The sequence below is a fragment of the Gossypium raimondii genome, chromosome 3, assembly GCF_025698545.1.
Source record: "Gossypium raimondii isolate GPD5lz chromosome 3, ASM2569854v1, whole genome shotgun sequence".
NCBI classification, from domain to species: domain Eukaryota; kingdom Viridiplantae; phylum Streptophyta; class Magnoliopsida; order Malvales; family Malvaceae; genus Gossypium; species Gossypium raimondii.
The window spans coordinates 35,194,608-35,206,418 of record NC_068567.1 but is presented as its reverse complement, the minus strand read 5'-3'; the positions used below and the strand labels follow the sequence as shown (position 1 = coordinate 35,206,418).

The following is an 11,811-nucleotide window of genomic DNA, read 5'->3' as shown; positions in this document are numbered from 1 at the left end:
ATTTTTAATTATGTAGTGATTCAAAGATTTATTTAATATTTTTAATTATGTAGTGATTCAAAGATTTATGTAATATTTTTAATTATGTAGTGATTTAATTCGGGTAATTCGGGTAATTTTCAGGTAAATCGGGTAATTCGGGTATTTCGGGTAATTTTTAACCGAAAATGCACAAAACATATTTTTTGGTTAATTCGGTTAACCGACCTTATTAACCGAAAAAATTTCGGTTCGGTTAATTTTTTTTAAAAAAAATCGATTCGGTTAACGGTTAAAAATTTTCGAAGGTCGGTTAATTCGGTTATACAAATTTCGGGTCGGTTAACCAAATGAATGCCCCTAATTGCATATGAAAATTCCACGAGTCGGGTTCTTAACCGAAGGGGCGTATACATTTTCATCATCGTCCACACCTTCATTGTCGATATCATCTAGGACCTCATCCAGATTGAGATCACTAAAATCTTCACCCTCATTATCAAAATGGCCATCATTATTAGGTCCTTTTTCACCATCTACATTGGTCTCAATCACTACTGAATGTATCTGTAAACAGGGACCTGAATTAAGGTTGTTATACGCAGTCAAAGTATGGTGTAGAATTTTGGCCCATGTCGATGTCGCTCCATAACCGCATTGTTCTGCCCATCCAACATTCAAATCAAAGTCAAATCTGTGTACAGACGATCGCCTATCGATAGACTTTCTCAGAATCTCCGTACACGGGTCTTAAACTCCATATGTTGACTTAATGGAGTAACATTTTCAACTAGCTCCATATACGCTAACTCAGCAAACAACTCAATTGATTCAACATTCACGTTCCCAATTGAGCAATAAAGTGCAATTATAGTCTTCACGTCTTCATCATCTGTAAGTTTCATTTTCGTTAATTTGTACGGATTTGACAAAACTAGAAATTTGTAGAATAGTCTAGACATCCTTTTTCTATAATGTCGAGCAATTTTCACACTAACCTTTTCTTTCATATAATCAAATTTTACATTCTTATTAAACTTCATTCCTATTTTTGACAATATTTAAATGTACAACCAACTATTATTTGTAAAATTACCCCTCGAAATTAATATATACGAAGAATTGGTTATTTATTTTCGATATTAAATCTTTAAAATAAATTAAAATAAAAATTTGCTTTTATTTTAAAAATATTAGCTCTTATTAAAAATATAGTTACGTATAAATAATTACAAACTAACCTTATAAATTCGAACTTGATTTTTCAAATCTAAAACACAAATTTTGTTTCTTCTTTTTTCCTGTTTCCTCCCATTCTACTAACACAAATATTTCTTCTTCTTCTTTTTTCTTAACTTCAACAGAAACTAAAAGCTTCAACATAAACCCAAAACTTCAATAGAAACCAAAAACTTCAACAGAAACAAAATTTTGGCCAATGATGGAGTATATATACTAGGTGGTGCCGCCTAACATGTCGGCGACACCCCTAATAAATTAATTTTTTTTCAATTTTCCTTTCTTTCCTTGATAGCCATTTTCATTTAAAAAACACCAGAGTCGCCAAACACACTGGCAACACTCATTAAATATATATATATATATATATATATATATATTTCTTCACAGGCTTTTTTTTGACACATCACCTATGTCGCCTGACACACCAACGACACCCATTAAAAATATTTTTTTTATTCATAGGCTTTTTTTTTCTGACACATCATCGGTGTCGCTTGATAGACCGGTGACACCATTAAAAAATTATTATTTTTTCTTCACAGCCTTTTTTTACATTGGATTTTTTTATAATTTATCACCCGTGCCACCAGATAGATTGGCAGAACCATTAATATAATATTTTTTTGGTTTTTTTCTCACTGTGTATACACGTATTTTCACGGATATTTGGATAAATATATATATGGGTGTCACCTGATACAATGGCGACACCAATAAAAAAATTCTTTTTTTAAAAGGCTGATGATTGACTGAAAAAGGGGAGTGTTGCTCATGATCTGTGAGGCGACGCTATAACAAAAAACTCATTTCCGTAACTAATTTGACCCCAGACTATTTTCGTAATTAATTAAATTTTTATATTATTTTTATAAAAAAAAAGACCTCGTTAATTATAACATCATGTTTCACACGAGCACCAATCAAATATTGATCATTATTACTCAGATGTGCTGGATCATTCTTTACCCAAATCTGGTTAGGTTGTGGTATTCTTTTTCTATTCATTGTTGTAATAAGTTAAAAAGTTTTTCAAAACAGCATGAAATCAGAATGCTAGCAGCATTCCACATAAATAATTACTGGGGATTCATTTCAGTCTCCACTATCCGCTGTGAATGCCTTCAAATAGTTAAATCAACTCTCAGTTTCGATGATTATTTTGTGGGATTTAAACCATTTTGAGGCAGTAATCATGGAAGCCTCCACAACTCCATCATTATATTTCTATGGTAGACATTACAATTGAAATTTAACATTTTATAACATCAAATCTTATATTCACATCTAACTTAATTTTTAGTCACTAACCATACTTGATTATTTTTATAGTTAGGATGACCAAATCAAATTTAAGTCCACGTTGGTTCCTTAACTCGACAAGTGGGTTTACATTGACCCTTACTCTTTTTTTTTATTTACTTTAACCATTCATTATTCATTTAAGTCCATTTTATTAATGACCATGAATAAAATAATTTGACACACTCGACTTATCATATCGGGACACCTGTTACAGAAAAAATGTGTTATTTTTTCATAAGGAAAATTTATGTTATTTAATAATTTAGAAAATAAATAGAATATTTTTTTAACTACTTAACTCTAATATTAGATGAACCTCGAGTAGCATGTTTAAGTAAAATATGAAACCCATAGTTGTAATCAAAAGTTTTCAGCAACATCAAATAGTAAAAATCAAAACCATTACAATAGTGTTGTAGTGAAACCCATAGTCTTGAACAACAAAAAGAAAAAGTTTATGAAACACTAAATAAATAACCCAAAGAAAAGAAAATTTTCTGACGGAATCTTTCACCTCACAATTATGGTGCCTTTTTTCATATGCTTTTGGATAATATTTTAGTATTTTGGTCTCTTTCATTTTAGTTAGTCCGTGTTTCTAGATAATTTTATTAAAATTCATTTTTATTTTTCACTTTTTATTCTACAAATAAGAAGTATTATTATAATTATTTTAAAATATAGTGATTTGACAATACAGGTGGCGTGATATGATAGGTTGGGCATGTCTTCTTTTCACTATCATTAAATGAATAATGATTTTCAAGTTTAATGGTTAAAATAAATTTTAAAAAATTCCAACAGTCAATCTGAATCTACTTGTCAAATTCAAGAATCGAAAATTAAATTTACTATCAATACTTGTTGTATTAATTGCTATTTTTTTTAAAGAAAAATAGAGAATGAACATTTTTATTCCGAAAAGGTTTGAAATTTGATCCATCCACAACAGTTGGTTTGGAGTAGAGGTAGTTGAGGATAGTGGGTCTTTGTCCTTAGCACCGAGTATGATTTGATTAAAAATTATTAGTGGAGAGGAACTTTGAGTGGCAACAGAGATGCAATATCACTATCTGATATTTATTCATTTGGTTGCTTCCACATCTCCTGCCCTATCTCTTTGGATATCCCCCTCAACAACTCTGCTTATTTCTCCATTTGACCCTAACCAAATCACTGTCCCAACATTTTCTCCTCCCTATCACAAACCAAAATATTTAACCCACCAATCTCTCTTTATCCTAATTCATGCATATTTAAAGAAAAGAACAATGCAACCCAAGCAAACATATAATTCCTGGGAAATCCAAGACTAACTATACACGTGCGCAAGAGAGCGCTTCACTATCCTCATTTATATTTCATAAGCGAAAAAGGGAAAAGAACCCATGATTTATCACAAAACATGTCAAAATCACTACTTTCATTTCATTTCAGAATGCAACTAGTCATTTACAATTCCTGAGTGGCAAACCACAACTATGTCACGTTTGGAGAAACCAGAATGGCCAGCTTCTCAACGCTTTTGCTTCATCTAAAATCACAAGCAATTCAAAACGGTTTGAAAAAAATAATAAATTACACCAACTTTTCTACAGGTAATTTGAGACTAGACATCATAGACTGGCAGTCGCTCTTCAATAGAAACACGGCAGATTGGACACCTTTTGCACTTCTCACAGCAAGTGCTGAGAAAGAAACAGCATTATTAATAATTAAAGAAAACAAGTTCCACATCCTTTGATAAGAAATGAAAATATTACACACCATATGCCAAAAATATGGTATGCCACTACAAGTCATGTAAATACCATAATAATATATTTCTGAGTATATATGATGCCTAAGCCAAAGCTTTTCACAGACATCTTTGCATTAACCAATAGTCCACTACTGAGAAAACAGCCAGAATGGAAAATAACATTGTCAGTATTACAAGGGTAGATGCAAATACCTGCAGAGAACATGATGTCTACAAGGCAGCAGGACTACACATATTTGTTCCTCAAAGCAAACTCTACACAGAATCTTTTCCTGAGTGACAGACCATTCAATTAATAAGTAAGCAATACAGTATATATTAACTTGGTAACAACTTAAGCTTGGTGTTGAAATAATACATATTGAAGTCTTTCAAACTCCTGCTGGCTGTACTTGGTGACTTCAGTCTGCTCACTGAGTGCAGCTTGTAATCTCCAAATCTGTATTTAAAGGATTTCAAAACATGCATATAATATTGCTCAATTGTAGACAGAGATTTCAGACTGTAGCAAACAGGTTAGACCAAAAAATGCATAAGTAAAGCGACAAACTATACTTCACAATTAGAAGCCTCCAAATACTATGTTTACCTCCTCAACAAGATCTGATTTTGGTCTTTTCTTCACAATATCAGGTGAGAAAGTGTTATATCTGAATGTTTGAGGATGAAAGAAAAGATCAGCAAAAGGACAGGGGAAAGGGGGGGGACCCCACTATTACCTATGTACAACTCAAGAAGGCCCCACAATATGCAATAAGAACAAGTGAACTGGCAAAAACGATGAGAAGAAAACAAATTTCATTGCTAACTTTAGTATGCTAACATGAATGTATCTCATGACTCAATTCTTCTTTTACTAATGCATTTTAATACATTCTCTTTATAAATGATAAACTAAAAGCAAACTGCACTAGAATTCTCTTTGTTAAGAAACAATATTATCCTATGAAAAGATTTCCTATGCCCTTTACTACTTAGATATTGACTAACTAGGAAAAAGAAGTCATCTGCATTGCTTTTGATGAATAGTGATGGTGGCTAATGAAAATTTTCCCACACTTTTAGGCTTTAGCTATCATACTGTGACAGAGAAAAAAGCATTTTTGCACTGATAAGTCTAAGCATTCAACCACATCAAAGCTGGTTTAGTAAACCCTACAGAATGCAGCCAGAATGATTACTCATGCATTGTGCTAGATGAATGCATGCATAACGGAACTAGAGTGCAATATAGAAAACCAACCCAGATGCCCCTGAATAGTAAAGTCTAGCTTGTTCCTCTTTACTTCCTTCATCAATTGACCACCAACCCAGTAACCTGTTGAGAAAAGAAACATAATTTTTTTTTTAAGTGTGCACAATGCTTTCATTTTTCTGTTCACTTGGTCCAGACTCAGAAGAATTTGAGCAAAAGTTAATCAAGATTTAAAAATTAACTCCTAACAAACACTACCTTGACCCATGGTGCAAGAACCCAAAAAATTCACGAACTTTTGATGATATATCAATGTATCTTCCAGAAACAGCTCCACTATGTAGTAAAATAACAATTTTCTCAATCAATCTATACGCAGCATGAGCAACCCCAGCTCCTTGCAGCAGCAGAAGGGGAGAAAAAAGAATTGGAGTTGATATATTTCTTGCACTAGGTGGTGTTCCCTGACATCACAGTTTAACATGTGATACAGATAGAACTTGAACGTTCAAGAATATACCAGAGGCATTTGCAACAACTATACCTCTAATTGCATGAAAAGCATGATCTGGAAACAAAAAAATGGGATTTTCATAACATGTCCTCCAATATCCTGCAGGTTGCATATTCTGCTGTTATGGTGGCTGTCTTCATCAGAAGATATTACCAAGCCTCTGTTCCAGTCCAGATGTCTTATAGTCATTGAAGACGAGCTGGATTCTCCAAGGTGAGAATTTCGATGAATTGCTGGATTATACCACTTTGTACAAACAAGAAAGGCAAAGCACTCTGCAATACTGCATCACAACTTAAAATATTATTACAGTAGAAAAAGGACAAGGGGGAAAGGGGAAAGCAGAAAACAATCACTGGAAAATGAATGTATTGTACCCAAAATTTATAAATAAATCCCACCAGCCTAGAGCTGCAACATCACCTGCACCTCGTTGAAGATGAATCAATGTATTAGCATCAGACATGTTGAATGGTTTCGAACTAGAATACATAAGTCAGCAGGATAAAAAATTCCCATTCGTAGCAAAACAAAATAAATATAGCCATGAAATAGCACCATAAAGAGCAAAACAAGAAAAAGAGAAAACTAGATCAAAAGAAATACTACCCTTAAAACTAAGGAAAAAACAACTTACCACATAACTTTAAAAGAGTGAAAGTTGTGGCAGCAATAAAGAAGACCATAGATATTGCAACCCAAAAATGCTACAAACCAAATACCAGAAATTTCACATCAGTTCTCTATACAATTATCAGGGCGCAATACATTTAGCACTAGATATAGACAAACAGATCATCTCAGAGACCGCATCATTGCTATCATCACATATGAGCACACTCTGGTTAAGCATAAGATATGAAGCATGTATATGGGGGAAACCCCCTTGTACCAGTGTCATATTGGTGTCTGACAGAGACACACTGCCGACAAGGCATAATAAGTATGGATCACACCAGGACCAAAAAAAAAGGTTCTGACACAGTGACTATAGTTACTACTCACCAGATTTGCTTTCCCTGGAACCATGAACCAGAAGAAGAGAATTACAGTGTCATAGAGAAGTAAGAGAAGAGACTACGGCGAGTTTATGGTTCTCTTTTAAAATGAATTGACCTCAAAAAGGGCTAAGATTCAGCTCAATCTCTATCATGGCAAAACATGGATTGTGTGCATGCAGTGCCACCATATGCTTACCATATCCATGTCTGTCCTCCATGAAGTACGAGCATGATGCAGTCATGACAGGCTGTTATAATGTAAGTAGATGCAAATATCAAAAAATTATCTGTTTCTTTCACATTTTTCATCTTTCCACCCTTCTTAATAACCATACAACTCAATAGAACCCGGGGGGGGGGGGGGGAATTTAAGTTAGTTGTCCCTTGAGAAAATTGTGCCATGAGAAGAAGCATCATGCTTGAATAAAAGTAGCATGGTGTTTAGAATAGTTGTTGAAAGTCAGCTTTTGATAGGCAAGTTGGGATAAAATAGCTGACAAGTGATGAGTCACAAAAACTGGAGCAAGTCAATCGTCAATCACCCAATATGTGTCTCCTAAAGCTAATTTCTTGACCAACATCAACAAAGTGCAATGCCTAAAGGTATTAAAACCTGGACAATCTTGTTTGAACATAAATCATACATACACATGCACACAGACAAGCATTATAAGCAAGTTTGAACATATTTGATCGTTATAACAAGCATTTTCATTTTCTAACTTTTCACTACAATTTACGAGATTGTTGTATATCAGAACAAAAGCTGAAAGAATGATCACACCAACGAAATATTATCAGTAATATTAGAATCCATGCCTTCTAAGAATACATCTAGTTGCTGTAAGATGAAATGAAAAAAACCATAAAATGATAAGTGCACCAAACCAATGGATAATTTTTCAGTTATAAAACTTATGACTATGTGGAACCATAAACGCTAAGTTGGGCATGCCAATTTTATTAATGACATATTGGATATCTCCAAACTAAATCCTTTACTCACTACTATTGAAAACTTACAGGAAGAGTCTCCCATATCACTTCGTCACTCATGCTTTCCTCATCTCCGGGCATCAAAGCTCTGCACATCCTGCCGAAAATTAAAGAAAAATAGTCATTACACCTAGAAACAGTGGATAAGATAAAAATGAACAACAGTAACATTTAACACTACAATCCCACACTTGCAACTGACTTGGTACTTTGCTAAAATACTATAGCATTACTGATTCTTGCTATAGTAAGTCAAAAAACTTGAAGGTTGAAGGTTGAAGGTTGAAACAACGCACTCCAACATTTTTTTTCCCAATATAATTAGAGGTCAGGCTAGGTGAGAATGAGAAGGAGAAGAAATATATATTTAAGAATTTGTTGGAGCAAGTCAACATATGAAGTTGGTTCAAGGCTAAAGTCCACACCACAATATACAATGGAGGGAAAAAAAACCACATAGTGGATAGCAGCTTTTTAAGCCCCAAGTATCAATAAAATTTTGCATGATTTCATTCAGATTCTTGTTGACTGGAGCCAACATTAGCAAATCAATTTGGTTACTAGACATAAGATTTTATAGTACACATTAAGTACTCAAGCAACAAATTATGACAATGAACAGGAAGAATGAGGGAAAGGAAATACCTGATGTTATCAATCAGAATAGCCATTTCAAATGCAAGCAGGGGAAGAAAGACAATCTTCAAATTAACAACTGCAACACATCCATTTTTATAAACAATTTAAATGAATAAGATAACTAAATGGGAATATTAGATACTCAATTATTAACATGCTAACTTTAACATATAAAGTTATTCATGAATCATTAATGCAAAAGTCCCTTCAGCAAATCAGAGAGAAGTAAGATGGAGAGTACTAAAGCAAAAATAAATAAATTAGAATATAGGACTTATAAATAAGAAGAACATCTACAGGTTATTATGTTCAGAAGAGGTTGCCTTTTTTACCATAGCTGCTGTCAAGACGTATACACAAAAGTAGCTCAAAAGCAACAAGCAATGGCGTTGATATGAGAGCATGAAAGGGAGCCCACTGTGCATGAGAAAAGCAGGTTATTGATCTGGATTATTATGAAATACAGTGCCACAAACAATTTTCTCACAGCTAATTAGGACATCCAAACTTAGAGATTATCTGTCATACATCGCGATCATGAGGCATTGATGGAGCAGGCAAAGAAAACCTGCCACGTGCTACAGTTGCATGAAAAAGCCATAAAGGGGAAAATACAACCCTGCACAATGAAGATAACTAGTGAATCTACATTGACTTGCAATAAATGCTTACCAACATAAGATGATTAACATGTTCTCATCTCCTCGCTTAACAACAGAGGATACTAGTGAATCTACATTGGCCTGCAACAAATGCTTTACATATTCTCTTCCGCACTATTCACCTCTAAAGTATAATTGTGTAACTTGCAGCTTCATACGGACATCTCAGCATGACTGACAGCTAAATGTATTCAAATCATTAACACTTCATATATGAATTATGATCACAAGTATCCAAGTCAAAATATCAAGTACCGGATATATCACTAATGAGAATGAAGAGAGAAAAACGCGTTTTAAACCCCTAATCATGAGATTCTATAACAGTTGGCATATGTTTGAATTTCATGGCCATCCCAATACAGAAGCCAAACCCGTCAATGTTTCACGGTAGGGAACATGTCAACGCACATTCAAATTTAGAACTCTACAGATTAAGTGCACAAGCAATCAAATTTCCCATTGTAGGCATTTGCCAATGATTAATTAACTGAGAGCAAATTGACTAACTGATCGAGTAAAATGTGACTTTCAAGAAAATACACCAACAAAATTCAAATAACAAGGAAAAACAAAAATTACTGCAAAAGAAACAATACAAGAAAGATTCAAAATTTGGTGAACTAAGAAAAAAGTAAAAAGGAAGCAAGTGACATAGTGAAAAATGGGGATGCAGGCAACAAAATGAATGGCAAAGTCGATTGCTTTTCGCATAAAAGTCAGCAGTCGCAAAAAAAAAAGCGAGTCAGTTGTAAATGAAGCCCAAAAGCAAAATGAAAGACAGAGAGACGAACCACCAAGAGTAAGACAGGGCATGATGAAGCTTGAGAGCGAGCAAGAGGGTGAAAGAGAAGAGCAAGGCATGGGCTACCAGCGCCTGCAGCGACTTCCCCACTCTCCTCCAGGTCATCACTCTCCTTCTCTCTACCAACATACCCAGAGCCAAAAATAAAAATAAAAATAATTAACGGAATTCTTAAGACACCCAGAAAAGAAAAAGATGGAAACTTGGGTTTGACGCCAAAGCAAAGGAAGCAAGGCCGAGGTATGGTTGGGGACGAAATTACGCTTGAGAAATGAACAAGTGCGAAGGAGAAGGGCTTAGGAATAGGAATGGAAGAAAAGAATAGGGTAATTTGGTGAAGAAGAAGAAGAAGAAGAAGAGACCAAGGAGGGTGCCCACATTACGTAGGGAAGTTTTTTCAGCTTGGCTTGGAAATGGAATTAGATATTTTATTATGCCCACTGAAGGGAAGAGAGTGGGCAGTTTACTTTTTCTTCTTTTTTGCTTTTCCACTTTCAAAGCGGATATATTGATGTTAAATAAATAGAATTTAGGGGAAAAGGGGCAGAGTGGAATATTCATATTGGAATCTGTATTTCATATATGCTCCCATTCATATCACTCAATTTTTATATGATTTTTACTATTCACTAACTTAAATATCGGGATTTTTTATTTTAAATTTTATAGTAAATGAGTAAAATGGTCTTATTTTGATTTATTATATATAATGCAAATAGCAAAATTAGTTATTAATGCTTACACTTTTATTCAATTTGACCCATATTCTTTTGTTTAAATTAAATTAATCCTCAAACTTTTATTTCAGACGACACTATCTTTATTTTATATGTCACATTATCGTATAAATTAAATTTTATAAAAGAAATTCATAAATTAAAATTAAAATTCCAAAAATTATGAAAACAACTCTTCAAACTTTTTAAAATAAATAAGAGGATGGACCTAGAGGCATTCTTCATACACGAGTAGTAGATTCCTTAACTCTAAATATGCAATTCAAATTGGAGAATCCTATTTCATGATGGGATTTAGATGCTCTTTAATTGGAATCATTTTTTCGTATATCACTTCATGTCAACTTTTTTTCTCCCCCTCTTGATAAAAAGTCTATTTTGTTGGTGTATGAGAATAAAATAAACTTTAAAATAATTAACTGAAAGCTTAAAGGCGTGTAACCATGCCACTTTATTTAAGGTTCTATTCGTCTCCACCTATATTTTGGTGCGCAAAAGAATTACAAGTAAATGAACCTTGAGGGTACAATGAAGCCCAATGACTATTTGTGTTTGGCACTGATGAAAATAATCCACTGAGCATTGAGTAAAACATAGCAAGAGTATCAAGTTCTATAAAGAACTTCTGCAATAATTCTTTATAAAACAATATTTGAATATAAAAAGATGGAGGAGAATAGAGAAACTTTTGTTTCTAAATTTTGGTATGGTTTGGTATTTCTTAGTATACCATGCAAATGAATTTCTTCTCCTATTTATAAGAGATCTCGCATCTCTTCATAGAGACATAACTATCCAAATAGATAGTCACATCTATTAACAAGGAATGCAACTATTCATTAGATATTACTTGAACAATCATAACTTTTTATTAATAATCAAGTAACATAAATTTTAGTATTTAAGAGACATAACTCATTACTATTTGGGATTGTTGAATTACAGACGAAATAAATATATAAAGCAACGGAGCCATC

The 11,811-nt window shown here is 33.5% G+C and overlaps 1 protein-coding gene across 3 annotated transcripts; it reads right to left on the bottom strand.

The window, feature by feature from the left end:
* Nucleotides 1–3,915: 3,915 nt before the first annotated feature.
* LOC105794150 (uncharacterized) lies at nucleotides 3,916–10,591 on the bottom strand. 3 transcript variants are annotated; one of them, XM_012623172.2, is made up of 14 exons: nucleotides 10,087–10,590; nucleotides 9,159–9,249; nucleotides 8,954–9,047; nucleotides 8,637–8,706; nucleotides 8,019–8,088; nucleotides 6,632–6,701; nucleotides 6,372–6,417; nucleotides 6,025–6,277; nucleotides 5,739–5,944; nucleotides 5,529–5,603; nucleotides 4,875–4,935; nucleotides 4,644–4,724; nucleotides 4,478–4,557; nucleotides 3,916–4,211 (listed from the first exon to the last, which is right to left on the bottom strand). In XM_012623172.2, exons 1-14 carry the CDS (start codon nucleotides 10,224–10,226, stop codon nucleotides 4,133–4,135), a joined length of 1,416 nt encoding a protein of 471 aa, XP_012478626.1. In that variant the 5' UTR covers nucleotides 10,227–10,590; the 3' UTR covers nucleotides 3,916–4,132. The 3 variants fall into 3 exon arrangements, with proteins under 3 accessions (XP_012478626.1, XP_012478627.1, XP_052484262.1); XM_012623173.2 differs by having other exon boundaries at nucleotides 8,963–9,047; nucleotides 10,087–10,589; XM_052628302.1 differs by lacking the exon at nucleotides 4,875–4,935 and having other exon boundaries at nucleotides 10,087–10,591.
* Between the last annotated feature and the right edge of the window lie 1,220 nt (nucleotides 10,592–11,811).